We start from the raw sequence: 22563 nt of genomic DNA on the forward strand, positions 1-22563 counted from the left end.
CTTAGCTTTCTAATTCCACTTGAATATGGGCTACTGGAGACGGATGGTCAGCTTAGAGCCCTTTGTGGCATTAAGCGTAAGAGGGAGATGGTCAGTGGTAGAAGTTGTCAAGCAAGGTTCAAAATGACTGTGTGCTCAAGGTTTAAATGCAAGGGTTGGTATAAAGCTCAACTGAATGGGTCTAGGAAGTTGTTTGGCCACTTTAGTGAGAATTCAGATTACTCACCACCCGATTGAAAAAATGCAGATCAAGACAAACATGGGTGTAAAAGTAGAGTTTGGGATCCTGGAATCTATTCTGACATTCAACACCCTGGGAGCCTAGAAACCTATTTGAAACTGCTCAAAGGCTTTACATGCCTTGTTTGGGACCCCGGAGGATGCTGGCATTCCAAACACTGGTGGAGATTTCTGGACGAATTCAAGCACAAGCCACCATAACAGGAAGCTCATCAAATGTCCAACTTAAGGACTTTAACTAAAAGTGCTAGGTGGGAGACAACCCACCATGGTATAATCGTTCCTTTCTATTTTTAATTTTAGTCTATTTTTGAGTTTTGATTGAACTTGGAATCATGCATAGTATTCATATTAAGCATTGCATTCTGCATACTGCATTATAAAAAAAGTTCACGCACGCGACGCGACAGCGTCGCCGACGCGTCCGTGTCATATCTCCGTTGGGAAGAAAAGAAAATTGAACAGAGAGTCACGCGAAAGCGTGGCTGGAGGCGTGCCTTTGGAACAAATTGGTCCACGCGACCACGTCGCTGACGCGTCTGCGTCATGTGGGAAAAATGCCTCTCACGCGTCCGCGTCACCCACGCGAACGCGTGCCCTGAAATCGACGTAAAAAGGGTGTATGGCCGAAAGTTGAGCTAGAATTGGGCTGGACTCGTGCTAGAAGCACAAGCCCTGCCACGCGTACGCGTGCCCCATGTGTCCGCACCGTTTTCAAATTTAGGCCATCCACGTGATCGCGTCAACCACGCGACTGCGTCACCCAAAGATTTGGCAATATGAATTTCAAACAGAGAGTTACGCGACCACGAGGCTACCCTCGCACTAATAGCACAAATCGAGTCACGCGTCTGTGTCACTTGAATTTATCACACCCCACGCGAATGGTGCCCCATGCGCTCGCGTCACAAGCGCCGCACAGCTTATCTAAATCAGCCAAATATCTAATCTTTTTCTTCCCCAAATCTAAATCTTTTCTTTCCCTTCATATTTCTTTCTTCCTTCCTTTCTTTTTCTTTCTTTTTTCCTTTCAATTGGTGTTAGAAATTTATTTGGGTCATTATTTTGCTTGTGGATTGTAAGAAATTGCTTGACAATTATATATTATTTTTTAAGGGTGCTTGCATGTTCAATTTAATACTTTCCATACCTTATTTAATATGCATGCTTTGTGTTTGTGAAAAAGCCCGTATGGCATTGTGCATTCTTAATTTTTCTATCCTTTTACTCTAATGCCTGTTTTTCACAAAACCCTTTTCAATATTCTATTAATTTAATATAATTGTCAATACAAACGTTATTGTTAGTTTCTCACGACTAATAATACATTAAGGCTTTTAATGCTTGATTTACGCTAATCATGCCTTTGCCAGCATGCCAATAAACATCTTGCATTTAATTGCCTCAATTTATCATGCTATGCTTCCATTGATGTCCTAATTTCATGGAATCGCGACCATGTGTTAACGACATTCTTCTTTATTTTTGCATGATTCTTACTAGTACTGCCCTCTCCCTTGCTCTATCCCTTTGACTTCATGTGCCTTTCTCTTCTCCCTTTTTCAGGCTGGCCACCAGGAAGAGTAAAGAGAAAGACTCTACAACGAGCACCGGCTGAGGAACCACAACCCCCGCCCACCTGCACATCGTTGCATGCACCGAAGACGGTGCAATCTTTAAGTGTGGGGAGGTCGATATCGATCTCCACGGGTAAGTTAGTCCCTTCTCAACACCAATTTTTGTTTTTCATTGTTGCATTTGCATATTTGATTGCATATTTTCTTGATTTTGTGCATATTTTACCACTTGGTTAGAGTAACATTTTCTTTTTCAAGAAAATTTTTATAGTATTTCACTAATTTGAATAAAACTTTTTGAAAAACTTGTATGAAGAAATATTAATTTGGAACATAGTTTAGAGCTCGAACACACAAAACCAGTGAGATTTTGAGCCTATTTGATTGGTTGTATTTTATCAACCAATATATTTTATTTTTGTGTGTTATTCTCTCTAAAATTGTAATCTTTGTCTTGCTTAATTCTATATTTCCACTGTTTGATGTATGCATGCACTTATATGATTGAGGCCTTGTTTCACTAAGCTTACATACCCATATGGCCTTACCCTTCCATTACCCTTTGCAAACCAATTTGAGCCTATTTTACCCATTTGTTATTTACTTTGGCTCATTACTAACTCTAAGCGGAAAACAATAATGTCCTTAATTTGAATCCTTGATTAGCTTAGACTAGTAAATGTGCTCATGATTTAAGTGTGGGGAAGTTGGATTTGAAAATATTTGGTTTGAGTAATTGGGTGTTGTATATTTCAGTAAAAATGTGCAAAATAATAGTTGAGCACATATTATTGCATTCAATACTTTAATCATATGCATTGAGAAAAATAAAAGAAAAATAATAAAAAAAAGAAGAGAAAAATAAAAAGAAAAAAAGTGAAAAAGAAAAGAAAAAAAAGCAAATAATAAAAGGGGACAAAATGCCCCAAAGTAAGTGTTGGTATCAATGCATATGTACTGAACTCAAATTTAGGATGCATGAATATGTGGGAAACACAGTTAATGGGTAGTTATTGATTTTCTATTACATGGATTGTCCTAAGTTAGGTGGAAAGTTTATGTTAATTAAGGATTCAGATTTTAGTCCACTTGGCCAAATACAATCCTGCCATGACCCTAACCCCATTACAACCCTTAAAAGACCTCTTGATTTGTGTATTGGTGCATTAAATTTTTGTTGATTGTTAGATGAAGAGCAAGCTATAGAAAGTAAGATTAGTAGAGAATTGAGAGAATTGACCCTAGACACTTGAGAGTTAGAATGATATACACTACCAGTAAGGGTTTAGTACTTAATTCTATGTTCCCTGCTTTAATGAGCTATCTTCTTCTTGCAAGTTATTTGTATTGTATTTTGTGGTTTGAATTAGTAAAATCCAATTCATATTTATTCTTGAAGGATTTATTTACTTTTTCACCAAGTAGATAGAATCATTTTAGCATGTAGTTGCATTCACATTCATAGGTTGCATTGCATGAGTCTTGCCTTTCCCTACTCATTTATTTAGTCTCCCTGAGTTTAGCATGAGGACATGCTAATGTTTAAGAGTGGGGAGGTTGATAAACCACTATTTTATGGTTTATATTGTGTTTTATTGAGTGGTTTTATCAAGCTTTTCACCCACTTTTTCATATGATTTGTATGTATTTACAATTCCTTCCTAAAAATATCCTATGATTAATAACTTGCTTCCTAAGGACCTTTTAGTTGTATATTTTTATCTTCCTTCGTACCATTCGATGCCGTGATCTGTATGTTAAGTGTTTCAAGCTTCATAGGGCAGGAATGGCATAAGGAATGAAGAGGAAGCATGCAAAAAATGGAAGGAACATAAAGAATTGAGGAGATGACCAGCGAGAAGTCACGCGGTTGCATGGCTCATGCGACCGCGCGAAATGAAAGAAATCAGAGTGACGCGTTTGCGTGCCTGACGCGACCGCGCGGACTGGAAGCTGCATGAATAACGCGAATGCGTGGACGACGCGCACGCATAGTACAAAAAACGCTGAGTGACGCGATCGCGAGGACGACGCGGCCGCGTGACGTGCGCGATCTGCAGAATTACAAAAGTCGCTGGCAGAGATTCTGGGCCGTATTTCAACCAAGTTTTCGGCCCAGAAACACAGATTAAAGTCAGGGAACATGCAGAGACTCAGGAGAGGAATTCATATCAGATAATAATTCAATTTTAGTTTTTAGATGTAGTTTTTAGAGAGAGAGGTTCTCTCGTCTCTCTTAGGATTTAGGATTAGGATTCCTCTTAAAGGATTTAGGATTTCAACTCTTCATCAGGTTCAATATTCCTTTTACTTTATATTTCTCTTTTACTTCCAGATGCTTTAATGCTTGTATTACTTATGTTGCCTATTTGGCTTACGAACTTTTCATGTTAGGATTTTCTTAATTAATATAATTTGAGGTATTTCAGACTTATAATTGTTTTCTCTAATTTATGTTATCGATGCTTGGACTCTATCCAAATTATTTTCATTCAAGTATATTTTATTCCATTTTGGCTTTGGTTGATTAATTGGTAACTCTTGAGTTGTCAAACTCAGCAGTGGTTGAAATTGGCAGATTCTAATTGATCTAGATCGTTCTAAAGCTAGTCTTCCCACAGGGATTGACTAGGACTTGAGGATCAAACTAATTAGTCCACTTGACTTTTTTTTGCTTTAGTAAAGGCTAATAAGTGGGATTAAAATCCAATTCTCATCACACCTGATAAGGATAACTAGGATAGGACTTCCAATTTCTTATATCTTGCCAAGAGTTTATTTTATAGTCATTTATTTATTTTTCTTGTCAATTAAATTATTTGTTCAACCCTTTTTTTTTAAAACCCCAAAATATACCTTTGCATAATCAATAATAAGAACATACCTCCCTGTAATTCCTTGAGAAGACGACCCGAGGTTCAAATACTTCGGTTATCAATTTATTTAGGGGTTTGTTACTTGTGACAACCAAAACGTTTGTACAAAGAAATTTTCTGTTAGTTTAGAATCTATACTCACAACGCCACTATATTTTTACAAAATTCTTTACTAGCAAAAATCCTAACGTTAGGGCTCTTACTGTCCTCAGAGGGATTTTGGGTAGCAGTTTGTTCATTTCTTGGCTTCCTGCTGCCTTGAAGGGAGGTATTTAATATCTTCCCACTTCTTAATTGAAATGCTTGACATTCTTCTGTTATTTGTTTTGATAACTGCTATTCTGTTTGCTTCAACTGCACTTCCATATTCATATTAGCCAGTCTTGTGTCTTGCAATGTTTCCTTGAATTCGGCTAGTTGTTTTGTTAGAAAATCTAATTGATGATTGAATTCAGTAACTTATTATGCAGGACTGAGTTCAGCAGTTACTGTTTTAGCCTCTTCTTTCATGGTAGGTTCACTACTTAGGTACAGATGCTAATTTCTGGCAACTGTTTCAATGAGCTCTTGAGCTTCTTCAATTGTCTTTCTCATGTGTATAGATTCACCAACTGAGTGGTCCAAAGACATCTGAGCTTTTTCTGTAAGTCCATAATAGAAGATGTCTAACTGCACCCACTTTGAAAACATTTCAGAGGGACATTTTCTTAGCATCTCTCTGTATCTCTCCCAGGCATCATAAAGAGATTCATCATCTCCTTGTTTAAAGCCTTGGATGTTCAGCCTTAGCTGTGTCATTTGTTTTGGAGGAAAGTATTGATTCAGGAATTTTTCTGACAGCTGTTTTCATGTCCTTATGCTAGCCTTAGGTTGGTTATTTAACCACCTCTTAGCTTGGTCTTTTACAGCAAATGGAAACAGTAATAATCTGTATACATCCTGATCTACTTCTTTATCATGTACTGTGTCAGCAATTTGTAAAAATTGTGCCAGAAACTCTTTAGGTTCTTCTTGTGGAAGACCGGAATACTGGCAACTTTGCTACACCATGATAATGAGCTGAGGATTCAACTCAAAACTACTGACTCTGATGAAGGGTATACAGATACTACTCCCATATGAAGTAGTAGTGGGGTTAGCATATGATCCCAGAGTCCTTCTGGACTGTTCATTTCCACTTAGATCCATGATGGAGAAAGGGAGATGATGTGGATTTATTTTATTTATTTTATTATATAAGAAAGATAATTTTCGAAATAATAAAATAAAATAAAATAAAAACTAAAATAAAAAAATAAAAATAAAAAATAAAAATTTGAAAATATTTTATGAATATTTTCGAAAAAGTGAGGAGAGAGAAAGTGGTTGGGATATTTTTGAAAAAGATGTGATTTTTTAAAAAACTCTTAAATTAAAATCTGAATTTTTATGAGAAATTTCGAAATAATTGGTTAAAAATAGTTAGAAAAGAATTTTTTTATTTTTGAATTTTATGATGAAAGAGAAAAACACACAAAAGACACAAGACTTAAAGTTTTTAAATTCAATGTTCCTTGTTTTAGAAAATTTTGGAGGAAAAACACCAAGGCACACCAAACTTAAAAATTTTAAGATCAAAACACAAAGAAGACTCAAGAACACCTTGAAGACTCACAAGAACACCAAGAACAAAAGAAAGAACACCAAACTTAAAATTTTTAGAAAACCAAATTAAAATTTTCGAAAATTAAAGAAAAATTAACAAGAAGACACCAAACTTAAAGTTTGGCACAAGATTTAATCAAAGAAAAATTATTTTTGAAAAAAATTTTAAAAAGAAAAACTCAAACGGGCAACTATTCCCAAGAAAATAGACACATTTAACAAATGCAAGGATTGAACAGATAAAAACTATTTATTCTTTTTATGACAAAAACACAAAGGACACCAAACTTAAAACATGCAACTAGACTCAATGAAAGACTAACAATTAATAAAGAAAAAAATATTTTTGAAGAAAAAATTTTTAAAAGGAATAATAAAAGATGCAATTCTAGTGACTCTAGACCAAAAAGACAAATTTTTCCTAATCTAAGTAACAAGATAAACCGTCAGTTGTTCAAACTCGAACATTTCCCGGCAACAGCACCAAAAACTTGGTGCACAAAAATTACACTCACACTATGTAATTCCGCACAACTAACCAGCAAGTGCATTGGGTCGTCCAAGTAATACCTTGCGTGAGTAAGGGTCGATCCCACGGAGATTGTTGGCTTGAAGCAAGCTATGGTTTATCTTATTATTCTTAATCAGGATACCGATAGGGTTCTTTTAGTTTCAGTTGTAAAAAGTGAAAGAGCATGAAAAGAGTAATGGTTACGCTGTAATAGAGAATGTGTTGGAGTTTCGGAGATGCTTTGTCTTCTGAATCTCTGCTTTCCTACTATCATCTTCTTCACGCACGCAAGGTTCCTTCTATGGCAAGCTGTGTGTTGGTGGATCACCGTTGTCAATGGCTACCATCCGTCCTCTCAGTGAAAATAGTCCAAATGCGCTGTCACCGCACGGCTAATCATCTGTCGGTTCTCGATCATGTCGGAATAGGATCCATTGATCATTTTGCGTCTGTCACTACACCCAACATTCGCGAGTTTTAAGCTCGTCACAGTTATCCAATCCTTGAATCCTACTCGAAATACCACAGACAAGGTTTAGACTTTTCGGATTCTCAAGGATGCTGCCAATGGATTCTAGCTTATACCACGAAGACTCTGATTAAGGAATCTAAGAGATACTCATTCAATCTAATGTAGAACGGAGGTGGTTGTCAGGCACGCGTTCATTGGTTGAGAATGGTAATGAGTGTCACGGATCATCACCTTCTTCATATTGAAGTGCGAATGAATATCTTAGATAGAAACAAGCGTGTTTAAATAGAAAACAGAATTAACTGCATTAACTCATCGAGATGCTGCAGAGCTCCTCACCCCAACAATGGAGTTTAGAGACTCATGCCATCAGAGAATACAAAGTTCAGATCTAAAATGTCATGCGATACAAAATAATTCTCTAAAAGTTGTTTAAATACTAAACTAGTAACCTAGGTTTATAGAAAATGAGTAAACTAAGATAGGTAGTGCAGAAATCCACTTCTGGGGCCCACTTGGTGTGTGCTGGGGCTGAGACTTAAGCTTCTCACATGCCTGGGCTGTTTCTGGAGTTAAACGTCAGGTTGTAACCTGTTTCTGGCATTTAACTCCAACTTGCAACCTGTTTCTGGCGTTCAACGCCAGAATGCAATATGAAACTGGCGTTAAACGCTAGTTTACATCGTTTATCTTCGCGCAAAGTATGAACTATTATATATTGCTGGAAATCTCTAGATGTATACTTTTCAACCCAATTGAGAGCGCACCAATTAGACTTATGTAGCTCCAAAAAATCCATTCCGAGTGCAGGGAGGTCAGAATCCAATAGCATCAGCAGTCCTTTTTCAGCCTGAATCAGATTTTTGCTCAGCTCCCTCAATTTTAGCCAAAAAATACCTGAAATCACAGAAAAACACACAAACTTATAGTAAAGTACAGAAATATGAATTTTGCCTAAAAATGAATAAAAAATATACTAAAAACTAACTAAAACACACTAAAATCTACATGAAATTACCCCTCAAAAAGCGTATAAAATATCCGCTCATCATTCATCCATGCGTGCGCGTGCATGACGCGCATGCATCGTATGTAAATTTTGGTTCTCAAGCCATGCGAATAGAGAGTTGTGCGCGCACACGGCCGTCTTCGCGCGATTCGCACAAACCAACGGAACGCGTTACGCGTCATTATCAAAATCGGGCAACCCGCGCGTACGCGTGCTGTACGCTTACGCGTCGCATGCGCCGCACAACTCCACTAGTTTGCCGCCCATTTTTTATTGTCATTCTCTCTCCCTTCCAAATCCTAATTCTCTCTTGTTCTTTTATCCTTTTCTTCTTCTTTAATCATATTATTTGTTTTTGTTTTCAGTTCTTCTTTGCTTGAGGACAAGCAAACCTTTAAGTTTGGTGTTGACGCTTCGCTTATAGGTTTTCTGTTTATTTTTATGGCACCAAAGGAAGGTGAATCATCTTCACAGAGGAGCACAACCTAAAGAATAAAACGACCGCTAGAAATACTGAGGCGGTTGAGTTCCTTTCATTTTTATTCCTTCCCGTTCTTACTATGTTATGTTCCAGTTTTCTGCTATTTTGCTTTGTCTATTGCATAATTCCTTAGTAGTTAGAGTCATAGTTTCTAGTTTAGTTTTCTCTTAATTGCTTTAATTCTGAAAGATGTCTCATGTATTACCCACTAAGCTTAAAATCAAAAAGAAATGAGAAAAGATGTGATGTATTGCATGAGAAATTGAGTTTATATTTAAGAATAGTCTTATTTACTTAAATGTGGTGGTATTATTTGTGATTTTGAATGCATGATATGAACAGTGCATATTTGAATTTGAACCAAAGGATGTTGATGTATAAGGAACATGAATTTAGAGAATTATTATGACTTCTCTGAAATAAACAAAAATTTAATCCTTGAAGCAAAAGAAACAGCAAAAAAATAAAAATAAAAACTATAAAAGTAAGGTTCAAGGCTCTGAGTATCAATGACTAGGGATGTCAGACATGATTAAAAGCTCAAAGAGTTGTTTTCCTAGTCATATGCTTGTGGTATGAATATGTCAAGTAATCCTTGAGACAGAACACTTAGAGTCGAGACCAAGTGCGTTTAACAGAGTATGCCAAAGGCTTTGAGCACCATTGTCTGGAAGTAACTGGAAAAAAAATCAGAACTTAAAGAGAGTCCCCCAGTTAAGTGCTTATGGTGTTTCTGTGTCAAGTAACCCTTGAGACAAAACATTTAAAGTCACGGCTAGGCTCAAGGTGCAAAGCACCAAAGAAAAATAAATTAAAGTAAATTTTGCTGTGTTCAAGGATTAAACTGGAGTATAAAGATCAGAGAATTCATAATATGATCCGGATTCTAATTCCGAATGACACTGACGTTCCTCTGATTCAAAGGAGAGTGAGACGCCAAAACTGTTCAAAATTACAATGGACAAACCCCAATTTTAAGAATAGACGTGAGCATGACTAAACTCTCACTTCTCATGCAAATTAACATCTTAATCATGCACTTATTTTGGTTGCTTGAGGACAAGCAACAATTCAAGTTTGGTGTTGTGATGCGTGAGCATCTTTCCTATCTTTTCCTAGTGAATTTTTATTTAAATTGTTGAGTTTAATCAAGAATTAATTATCTTTTAGCCACTATGGATGCTACTTTTTATCTTGTGCAATTCTGTTAATTTTAAGTAGCATTCGGCTAGATTTGATGGAGTTTCTGCAGCACAAGAATTAAAGGAGAGGACAACGAGGATCGATGCGTGCGCGTACCTGACGCGTACGCGTGAAAAGCAAAGTTGCATGGCGACGCGTGCGTGTACCTGACGCGTACGCGTGACACGCGAAGAAGACCATCAACGCGTACGTGTGACTGACGCGTACGCGTGACATGCGCCATGTGCAGAAAATGCAGAAAACACTGGGGGTGATTTCTGGGCTGTTTTTGCCCCAGTTTTCGGCCCAAAAAGTACAGATCAGATGCTGCAGAACGGAGGAATCAGGGAAACACTTATCATTACTTCCCAAGTTAGGCGTGGGTCCTACGAAGCAAGTGGTCCCCATCCATCAATTGAAGACTTGCTGATTATTTAATTGATTTTGATTTAAACTTTATTTTTATCCTTAAAATAGGAAAATATATTATTTTAGTTTTAAAAATTAGATTTTAAATTAATTAGGATTAAATATAAAAGAAAAAAGAAACTTCCCTGAGGAGGATCCCAACATTAGTTAACTTTTCATTCCACCTCAGCCCAATTTACAATCCTAGTTTTTTTCTCTGAATCATGAGCAACTAAACCTCCACTGTTAAGGTTAGGAGCTCTGTCTATTGTATGGATTGATACTATTATTTTTCTATTTTAATTTATGTTTTGATTTATATTTCAAGAATTGTTTTTGTTTTTCATCTTATTAATTTGGGTGGAACGGAAGTATGACCCTCTTTCTAATTGAGTTCTTATATAACTTGGAAAAGCTCTTTACTTGAACAACAGCTTGAAAACAATTTCTCCTAAATTCTAATTATCTGGACTTAACGGGATACGTGACATATAATCCTCTTATTTGGGTAATTAGAATTTTTGTGGCATATAAACTGGAATTTGATATTTACCCTCTAATTGGAATTAATTAACCAAGAAATTGGCAATTGATGAAAGTTAGAGGAGATTAGGAAGGTCTAAGGAATTAAGGTCTAGTCAAATATAGTTTACCATGAATTAAATCTTATATGATTAAAATAGTTAGTAAGAAAAGTCAATCAAGAAAATAGATAACTCTGAAGCCTTAACTGCCTTCTTCATATTGTTCTTCCCAACTTATTTTATTGCCAGTCTTTTGATATTCTAAATTCCTGTTTAATGTTTTTGAACACCAAAACACTATTTTCTGCTTATCTAACTAAGTAAATTACTTAACCATTGTTGCTTAATCCATCAATCCTCGTGGGATCGACCCTCACTCACCTGAGGTATTACTTGGTACGACCCGGTGCACTTGCCGGTTAGTTTGTGGTTAGAAATTCCGCACCACCTGAAGCCTGTCAATATGCCTATTTTTTTAATAATAATTAAATTTAAGATATAATTTAATTTCTAAGATTAAAGATATTAAGAAAATAAAAATATGCATATATTATTAAAGAGACAAATGGCTTAGTGGTTAAGGTGTTTTTATATAATAGAAGACCCAAGTTCAGGCTCAGGCCGGCCTGCAGGCCTAACAGGCTATTTTAAAAGCTTAGGCCTGGCCTTTTAAAGAATTTAGGTTTTTTTAATAGCTTGAGTCTAGGCCTATTTTCTATCAGGTTAGGCCAGGCCAGGCCAAACACAAGCCAGGCTACAGGCCCCTAGCAGGCCGCCTGGCCTATTTTCACCCCTAACTTCAGCCATGTAAAGAGCTATTGCTCCTCATAGCACCGTTCAGCAATTAAATGTCTATGTGTTTGCTAAAGAAAAAATGATGACAGTTGAAACAATAAGGGAACAACAACCATGGAAGGACAGGTGTGGCTCTGTGAAAGTAAGAAGGACACAAGGACATCTCCACTATCCCAAGGACATTAGCAGAGCAACATTCGGCTAGTGGATGAGCAAAACACAAATTGATAATAGCAGTAGCAGCAGGGGTTATGGAGATGAATGAAAAAGGAGTGCATGCCAAGGAAGAAAACAAAGAAAAGGACCACAGAGGTGGTGGACGCGCTTCTCATCTAGAAGAAGTAGTGGAGCATGATGAAGAAGGACTACATGCTAGCTGTGACAGCTCCAACGGGCAACAAGGAAAAGAAAAAGGAAGAAGGAAAAATGAAGGCAAGCTGAAGACATATAAGAAATCTCATTCCATCATTTCATAGCAAGAAAAAGAGAGCACACACTCAGAGCACCATCTCAAACGTTGAGCTGGAATCTTTTCTTCTACTCAAGCTTAATTTCTGATCTTATTGTTATGGCTGTCTTGTGACATTTTCTGTTTTGAAAAGGCTAATATTGTGAGGTTGAAAAGCCAAGAGAAAAAAGGCAAGAGTGATGCAAAAGAGCCATTGATTTCTGATGTGATTTGAGTTGTTGAACTAGAATTAGTTCCCCTTGCCAAGTTGAGTTAGCACTTTGTGAGTTTAAATATGTTTAGATTTCCCTTCCTAGTTGGAACAGTACTATGGGAAGCTAAGCTTTGATGAAAAAAGCTTAGGGGTAGATACTAGTTGAATTAGGGAGTAATTCAATAGTATTGGTGAATATAAACTGTGAATTTTAGTGAAAATTCCACCATGGTTTGTGGTGGAGACTAGACATAGGATTCATTGCACAAAGAATTCGAACCAGGATACATGCTGGCCTTTATCTTCTCTTCCTTACTCTTTACTTGTTCTGCGCACGAGACAAAATGAAATAATCTCCTGCAATTTAAGCTTTTGTTGAAACAAAATTTTGAAACTCTAATTTTTAAGCCAACTTGATTTAACCCCTTTTTAAGTTCAAGTAGAACCATCAACTTTATTTGCAATAATACTACGAGAGCAAAAATAAATACAATATGAAGTGTCCACTATATAATACAAACATTTCTTTGAGGACAAGGTGAATTAAAATAGGGTTATGTTAGGTAACCAATAATTTTTTTGAACAACATGAACAACTATCAATCAAATCAAAACACACTACATCTTCAAATTACTCATCTAAATCTTAATATTAGAATAACTATCTATACATTTAGTGAAATAAACATCCAATATATTCATTGTTTACATTATTTACTATTTTTATTGTCTACCTGTATTTTTTTATTAAAATAAAATTAATTTAAGGAATTGGGAACAGTATCATTATTAAGAATATTATTGATCAAGCCGGTGCTAAATTGCTAGTGCTATATAGCTTTATATTTTAATGACAAAAAAATAAAATAAAATTGTCCTAATATTAAAAAAATAAAAAATAATTCGAATTTATTTTATTTAATATTTATTAAATATTATAATAATTAATAAATATTAATTAAAATAAGTTATGATCAAATATTTCCGTAAAATTAGGAACCACATGTTTCATGATATGCATATGTCATGGAGATTTATCAAATGAAACTTTCAAAAATATAATAAAAAATTTGCCAGTTGAGAAGAGATATATGTCTAATATAAAAAAAAATGGAGCAGAAGATCATTATTTAAAGCTTCGTTGACGAATAAATTTTTCCAACATTTTTTTCGTCTCAATTCGAATATTATAACATTTTTTTATGAATTTTAATTTTCAGATATCCATGTGCGCTGAAAGTCAATTATGTCAGAATTTCTTTTCTAGTTGGTGAAATGATAACTACAAAAAATACAGTATACATGCCATTTCTAAGGAAGGATTAAACCCTGATCATAACACTTAAATAATAACTTAAACAGTTGCCACACTAATACTAAATCCCATATAGTTATAACTTTATAATAAACATCACTTTTGTATTTGCATATACATTAATTTTAAAAAATTTACAATAAGAAACACGTTTGGAGACCCAATATCAAGTTGATCTTATATATATATATAAGTGCCAACCACTCTCCCATTCCAGAGACACAATAATAACGACAAAATAATTGAAGGCCACCCAGCACCGATATAATAATAATCTTCACTTATTAGCTTCTCCGCCCATATTTCTCTATCCATATTCTATACTCCTCAACACCAGCTAGAGATGCAGCTGCAAGGTAATTAATTCACCAAAATCTTAGATCATAGTTACTACTCTTAGCAACAAATAAAGTTAAATACATGTGTTGAAAAAAGAAGACCACATCATGAAGATTAATTCCTATGACTTGTGTCTTTCAGGTGGTTCTGGTGGAAAAGCAATCAACCTCACACATGTTCTGGTTGCGTCGTTTGCCGGATTGATTGCCGCGGCGGCCGCCTCACGATTCCGGCGGCAGAATTCTAATAAGGATAAGAAGATTATCCCCAATCTAGATAGAACAGAATCTGGGCGTGTTGGAAAGCTTGAAAAGTTCTCTCACTATGTTGGTAAGTTTTAATTTGAAGGCCTTAATTATTATCACTTGCTAAATCATCTGTGAAATACTCACTAATAGATAAATAAAGTAGTACCACACACAAAAGAAACACAATCAGCGAATTCAAGGATGAAATAATGTACATTAACATAAAAATTTAAGTTGTGTTCTTTAGCTGGAAATTCATATTCACTCAAAAGATTACACTTTACTTATATTACATGACAGTTTGTTTATTACTTTCTTTAATTTTGATAGTTTCCTTTTCCGTTTCTTCTAAGTCGGTTCAGAGTAATGGCATATCGCACATATCTTGGGGTTTTCTTTTCGTCTCAGTATACAGAAAAAAAAGAAGAAAAAAAAAAGAAAGAAAGTTTAGAGCCGTTGAATATATGGGCTCTTATATTCTTAAATGTTTTGGTGTCTGAACAAAAATTAAAGAAACTAAAAAAGTAAAGAAAAGACAGATAGGAAATCTCTAACTCAAGCAATATTTATAACAATGTTACCAAGAAAATCAAACCACTCAATATATTTGTTTTGACTTCAGATTCTAAATTTTGTCATCAGACGACCACACTATTTTTCTCTCGAAATACTGGGCCAAAATGAATCTCTTATTCTCTGTCAAACATTCCATGAATACTATATGTCTTTTTCTTAGATGATATGACATTTAACCTACCCAGTATTATATATCTTTTTCTTTTATTTAAATGTCTCAATTTATTTATTCTCAAACATTTATTTTGTTGGACAACATTTTCAAACTCTTAAACGTAGTACTATTATGACTGAAACACAAATACTTTCTCGGTTCACTATTGATGAGTAGTGGCAAAGACAGAAACATAGTAACAATGACTCGTATACATTCTCGGTTCACTATTGATGAGTAGAGATGTGTGTTTTATTAATTTATGGTATTTGAAAACATTTTGTCAATGGAATATTATAAAATATAAATTGTTCATAGTAGTGATTTTGGTAACTATAGTACTTTTTCTGTTATTGTAATTTTAAATTTCAATATTTTTTTTTTGTAATTTCTTAAAAAATGTTAACATTTTTTCGGTACAGCAAAAATTGTCTATAGCACTTTTATAACCACTCAATTTTAAGTAGGAATTTTTATTTAAATAATAATAAAAATAATATTAAAATTAAATTAAAAGACAAGCTAAAGCAATAAAACAAAAATAACTTTTAGTCGTGAAAAAAAAACTTTTAATTTATGTTTTTGTAGCAATTATATATTTATTATTATTATAATATATTAAAATAGCAATTATATATTTGTATGGTTATTAAAAAATTTTTTATCGATAATTATATAATTATTATCAAAATTTTTTAATAATAAATATAAAACAACGAAGGTCTAATTATCGATAAATATATTAGCGATTTTTTTATTGCTGTTAAAATGGCGCTAAAAGTTATTTATTTATTTTTCTATTAGCGAGGGGCCCTTTCTTGTTCATGGGAACACTAAGTTGGTGTATCTCGTGAGGTTGAAGCGTGATTATGCATAAATTTGTCTTTTATTTATTTTTTTTAAAATAAGTTTTAATATTATATTATAAAATGATTTGTTCAAAATTTGAAACTAATAAATAATCATATATCTAAAAAACGTACTTACCAAATAAACAAAATGAAGATTGATTAGGTCCAGCTAAATATTTGGTCAAAATACATTATTTGACGTTGACAATTAATAATTTTGTTCTAATCAAAATTGTATAGCGAGGCAAATGGGATTCGAAGATGTAAATGAGGTCCCAGAGCTTTGTAGATTGGCCCATGAGTATTTAAGAAAGGCCAAAGGATGTGAAGAAAATATCTACGAATATTTGGCCAATGAAAGGGACCCTGATGATGTTTTATACTTAAAATTGATCGATGAGTTTGATAGATGCATCCTCACTTACTTTGCATTTCACTGGAACCATGCTTCTTCTCTCATTAGCCAGGTAATTAATCACTTTTCATCTCTCCTTTTCTTTGTTGCTATGCCTAACTTCTTTTCATGCCTAGATATTATCTTTAAATGAGTGGATAATATTCTTATTGTTAGTTATACGAACTTTTTATATCTTCAATCTCAGTGAATTGAAGACAGTTGTTCATTTTTCTCTTTCATAATAATTGTTTAAAAGGCAAAGATATTATGCTGCTTTTATAATTAAAAAAGGAGAACTCAAACGTGTGAGAATAATAGAGTGCTATACTTGCATTAGAATTTAGATGTATCTTTTTTAAATTAAAATATTATGCTAACTCATCTAGATAGTTCACCAAATTTAATAAGGACCACATATTATATATAGATATTTTATACAAATAGTGTACATACAAGAAAAATTTATTGTTCAAATTAGAAATGTGTGGATGGTATGACTAACCGCCAAAATAATGAGTTGATCAAGAATGGGAATCATGTATCTAACCTACTTGATTATATTTTCTTGAGAGAGAATGGATGATAGGTTGAAATAATAGCGAATTCGGATTTATTCTCTATATATATATTAGCCAACATTACTTAACATTAGCAAGATTTTTTTTTAATTTTAAATATTTTTTTAAGATTGAGAGTTTAAGGCTAAGAATTTATGATTTTAATTTTTAAGTTAGGAAATTTAAGGTGAAAAAAACTAGTTGAAAAAAATTGATTTTCTAATATTAATTAAATAAATAATTAAGTACAAGAGTCTTTTCTTATTTTATTTACCTTTGTTATATATATTGTTAGATTTTACTCGCTATGGAATGGTAAAGAAATAGAGTGATATTGAAAAATAATTACAGCATGTAAGCAGGGTCCAATTCTTCCTTATTCAATGAAAAGTTTTTGTCATATATAGCTGTTGTTATTTAAACCAATGACAAGGCTAATAATCCGACACAATATAATCAAAATTATTGTTCACATATAAACTTATGTCACCCCTGAGATGGATGTTGAAAATTATTTATCAGCGTCAATATCGCTCTGCTGATGCGGCATTTGTTGACTCCAGAACGTTTAATGTTTAAAAAAATATAACATCATGCATTAATTTAATTAATTCGGTGAGGCTGGTGATGAGTGGTTATTATTAGAATGAAAATGTTAATTTCAATATTAACGAATTGAATGGTTATTAGTTTGATGAATTTTGTAAACAATTATTAGTAGTGGTCTAGGAGATGAGAGCCACTTAACAACAGCCACCATGGTTTGTTTAGTGGTAAGTAGTAGTGCACAAATATATCATATCTAAGTCAAGTTCCATATGATAATTTATTTAAATCCTAATAATAACTTAATAAGTATATGTTTAGTGGAGTAATGTCAGAGAATTAATTTTTTCCAGTTAATATTAATTAATTTTTTAAAATTATTTTATTTATTTTAAATTCTAAATGTAAATTTTAAAATTTAAATCTTTAAAAAATAAGAATTTTTTATACTTTTTCTGTTTAGTGGTATAAAGTTACAAGAAAGCCTTCTCTCTCTCTCCTCTCTTTCTAATTTTATTTATTTATTTATTTATTTTGGTCTTAATCATAGGTACTAAGTATTGATTCCGGGCAGAAAACAAAGCTGAGAAACATTCTATTGGCAGCTACAAGGTAAATTATTTTATAAATTCACAGAAATGAAATAAGAAGAAAGTCATTAAAATTTGAGTTATAATAAATGTTACAATGTTGAAATTGGAATATTGATGATTAAAGAGAAAATACATACAGGAATCAAAGATTTGAGAGAATAACGAAGAATTTGAAGGTAGCAAGAGTTTTCAACACATTGGTGGAAGAGATCAAAGCAATAAAAGGTGACTCATCGCATTGTACGGAAGTGATGGTCCCCATTGCCCATAGTGAGAGGAGCCCTGTTCTGCTTCTCATGGGTGGTGGCATGGGTGCTGGCAAGAGCACCGTTCTTAAGGACATTCTTAAAGAGTAATTCATCATCATCATTTTTTTAATCAAGTCCTTTGAACTCAAATTTCATATTCTTATAGTTTGGAGCTAACATGTATGAAATGAAATTGACAGATCATTTTGGTCTGGAGCAGCTTCAAATGCTGTACTTGTAGAGGCAGATGCTTTCAAGGAGAATGATGTCATTTATAGAGCCCTTAACTCAAGAGGTCACCATGATGACATGCTCATGACTGCTGAATTGGTATTATCATTCATATCCTAAACACAATCTTCTAAAGGATATTATATTTATATAGAAATTGAAAATAAATAAAGTTGTAAATTCAAGTTATAATAAGAGTAAATGACAAATTATTCTTTCTGTACAAAATATATATACACATATTTAAGAATAATATATTTTGTTTTAGTTTTATTGAATAACGTAGATTAATTTTAGTACTTTTAATAAATGAGTAAAAATACAATATTTTACTATGAGAAATTTGTGAAAATTTTTTAATTATAAAATATGTAAATTAATTTAATACTCGTAAAAGATTGAATTAATATACAATAGTATCTAAATGTTTGACAAAACTACCCAACAAACTATTCGTTTTGATCATTTTGTTAAATTAATTCAATATTTAATATGTATTGAATTAGTTTATATATTTTAAAATTATGATTATCAATACTCAAAATTTTTTATAGTAAAAAAAATATAGTTTACTATTTTCAAATTTTAAAAGATTATTTTGTCCTTTTGTATCTTTGATAAAATTTCTATAAGATTATTAGTCATACATGTTATGCCATTCTAAACTAGCTTTCAAGTAATGAAAACATTGAACTCTGAAAATCTGAAACAGGTGCACCAATCATCAACTGATGCAGCATCATCTCTACTGGTGACAGCTCTAAATGAAGGGAGAGATGTGATCATGGATGGAACCTTATCATGGGAGCCTTTTGTGGAGCAGACTATTTCCATGGCAAGAAATGTTCACAAATGCAGGTACCGAATGGGGGTAGGCTACAAAGTTTCAGAAGAAGATGGAACCATAACTGAAAACTACTGGGAGGAAGTGAATGAGACAGAGGAAAATGATGAAGCTGACGAAAATTGTAACGGAAAATCTCGCCGCAATCAAAAGCCTTACAGAATAGAGTTAGTTGGTGTAGTTTGTGATGGCTATCTTGCTGTTGTTAGAGGCATTAGGTACGTATATTAATATTCAAAAATATTTTTACGTTAAAATTAGTTATTAATATATTTGTATTGTGATGTTTAATTTATTTTTACCGTATATTTTATATTAATAACTGATTTTAGTATACATCTAATATAATTAATTAATATTATATATTTCTTGTGATTATAATTAGTATTACTTAGGTAGTTAATATAATGTGATTATAGCATATATAGTAGTTCTAACACTTTTTTCTTATTGCTGAATTTGAATTTGACAGGAGAGCTATCATGTCAGGCAGGGCTGTAAGGGTAAATTCACAATTGAAGTCTCACAAAAGATTCGCTAATGCATTTCCAAGATATTGCAACCTTGTGGATAATGCTAGGCTATATTGCACAAATTCCATTGGTGGTCCACCAAAGGTAAAAATAAAAAAAAAAAATGAAAAAAACGTGCTTATTATTCTTTTGATGAAGCGATCTATGAGAAATATCCCCGTGAATTTAAAAAAAAATTAGTTGCACATTTAAAAGATTTTAAACATTTTTAATTATTAAATTATTTTTAATCTTTTATATTATTAGAAAAACCAATCACATTATATTCTGTTAAATTATTTTTTAAAGGACACAAAAAATTATCTTTTTTTAAAAAAATCTCTAATTCTCTATTATTATTTAATAATCATATAAAAGTTTTTAAAAATTTTAAATTTTTTAAATCATGTTCTCCACATAGAAAATAAAAATTTAAGAATTGATTTGATAATTAAAATTTGTTGCATAATTCTTTATCAGTTAATTCGGAGTATTGCTCAACGATTTGTTTTACAATATTTTACGATGAAAATTAGTCTGACTTTGTTGTAAAATGATACTATATATGTTTACAGCTCATAGGGTGGAAGGACGGTGATAACAATCTACTGGTGGATCCTGAAGATATCAAATGCTTGAAAAAGATAGCAAGTTTGAATGCTGAAGCCGATTCCATCTATGAACTTTACAAGGATCCCAGCCCTATAATGAAACCTGGTTCTGTTTGGAGAGACATTGTTTTGGCACCTTCAAGGTCAAGTGATCAAAAACACTTGAGGGAATCCATTCACAAAATAGAGAAAACCTTGAGAAAATAGAACACCATATTTTTGTAACATATTTTGCAGTCAATCACTTTAAATTGTGCATAACTTTTTCCTCCTTATTTTTGAAAAATTGTGCATATTAAGAATCAGAAATGCTCCATAAACAACTTAACTTATATTTAAGTTTCAATCAAGTCCTATTAAAATAAAAAATTCGTTAAAATATGAAACACATTGTTTGGCTGACTTTTTTAGATATAGAAAGAAAATTGGTGTTACACAATGAGATGAACGTGGATAAAGTATTTACATCGATATAATATCAGTACAAAATGTAGGTTGTGATTTAATTTCTTTCTTTTTTTTTTAATTTGAATCTTGCAAAACGCAGGTTGCGTTTTACTCATTTTATTTTCATTTAGATTACTATAAAATTTAGGTTGCATTTTGAATTTTTAATTTTAAAACCTGCAAAATGTATGTTGTGCTTTGTTGCTTTTTTTAAATTATAATTGTAGGTCGAATTTTGTGTAATTAAAATATTTTAATCCAAGAGCCTTGTGTATAAATATCATCATCATTTATCTCTTTCATATCTGTGATTCTTTTGTGATAATTAGTAGTGTCAAAAAAATTGGGTGAGGTGAGGTGGAGGCTATATGAAAGGTATTGTAAATTTGTAAGTATATTATAACAGTGAGATCATACTAAATGCACACGAAAGAGTGACTTTTGTATGTGAATGTCCGTTTTCTTGTTATTCCGTGCACCATGAGTTTTGTAGAGTTATAAAATGGTCTTTGTGAAAACATAGAAAGTCACATTTCAAAGAGGGTGAGCAACATTTTATACAAGAATGTTATACAAGTATTTGGTGGGCTAATACAGCTTCAAATAATGCCCATTACTGATGACGCATGTATGCAACAGATGTTTTATATTTATCAACAAACTCGATTTTAGGTGCCGATGATAGAGTTGTACGTTGAGTTTGAAGAACATATAGGGCTCGTCACGGTTGGCGAGGAGTTGAATATGGATGAAATCGGAGACATAGCATAGGAAGAAAATAACAACGACAGTGAAGAGGAATTCAAAGCCAACTACAAAGTCAATGATGAAAACAATGATGGAGAGCAGGTAGACAATTCGACGGTGCAAAATGAAGCAGATGTAGTTGTCAACCAGCATCCCTTTGGTGTTCCGTCTTTTATGTGAGTTCTAGATCTTGCAGTCATGCATGCTCCGAAAAGGGTATACGAGGGGGGACGGCGCCGGCGGCGAAACTTGGAGCCGCCATCGCCATCAGGAAACCCAGCGCCAACCCATTATCCCATTTCTCCCTGAACCGCTGGCACCCCACTGTCGAGTCCCACTGACGTTGGGATTTTTGCTAGTAAAGAATTTCATAAAAACAGTCGCGTTGTAGATATAGTCTCTAAACCGACAGAAATCCCTTCGTACAAACGTTTTGGTTGTCATAAGTAACAAACCCCTTAAAAATTGTTAACCGAGTATTTAAACCTCGGGTCGTCTTCTCAAGGAATTGCAGGGAGATATGTTCTTATTATTGGTTATAAGTTGTAAATTGGGGTTTAGGAGGGAATATGTTGAATGACAAATAAAATAAAATAAAATAATAACAATAAAATCTCTTGGCAAGGTATAAGAAATTGGAAGTCCAGACCGAATTATCCTTATCAATGATAATAAAAATTGAATCTTAATTTCACTTAGTTAACCCTTACTTAAAGCAGAGGAAGGTCAAGTGACTAATTAGTTTGATCTTCAAATCCGAGTTAATTCCTAAGAAAAAATTGGGATTATTGAAGTTCAATTCGATTAGAGGAGATAACATTTATCAATTATGCTGTTGAGTTGGATAACTTCCTGAGTTACTGATTTCTTAACCAAAACAAAAGGAAAGGAAATTGAAGCTACTGGAATAAAAATGCCTTCAGATGGGAAGCAATAATCATGTAAATAAAAGAAAGCAATAATAAC

General features: G+C 33.2%; 1 protein-coding gene across 1 annotated transcript; it reads left to right on the forward strand.

Annotated features, from left to right (window-relative positions):
• The first annotated feature begins 13842 nt into the window (after positions 1–13842).
• LOC130948697 (calmodulin calcium-dependent NAD kinase-like) lies at positions 13843–20678 on the forward strand. The gene is made up of 9 exons (XM_057877541.1): positions 13843–14052; positions 14177–14365; positions 16105–16331; positions 17915–17976; positions 18097–18309; positions 18406–18535; positions 19149–19498; positions 19753–19897; positions 20368–20678. Exons 1-9 carry the CDS (start codon positions 14040–14042, stop codon positions 20608–20610), a joined length of 1572 nt encoding a protein of 523 aa, XP_057733524.1. The 5' UTR covers positions 13843–14039; the 3' UTR covers positions 20611–20678.
• Positions 20679–22563: the final 1885 nt, after the last annotated feature.

Source organism: Arachis stenosperma, chromosome 9 (assembly GCF_014773155.1).
Source record: "Arachis stenosperma cultivar V10309 chromosome 9, arast.V10309.gnm1.PFL2, whole genome shotgun sequence".
NCBI lineage: Eukaryota > Viridiplantae > Streptophyta > Magnoliopsida > Fabales > Fabaceae > Arachis > Arachis stenosperma.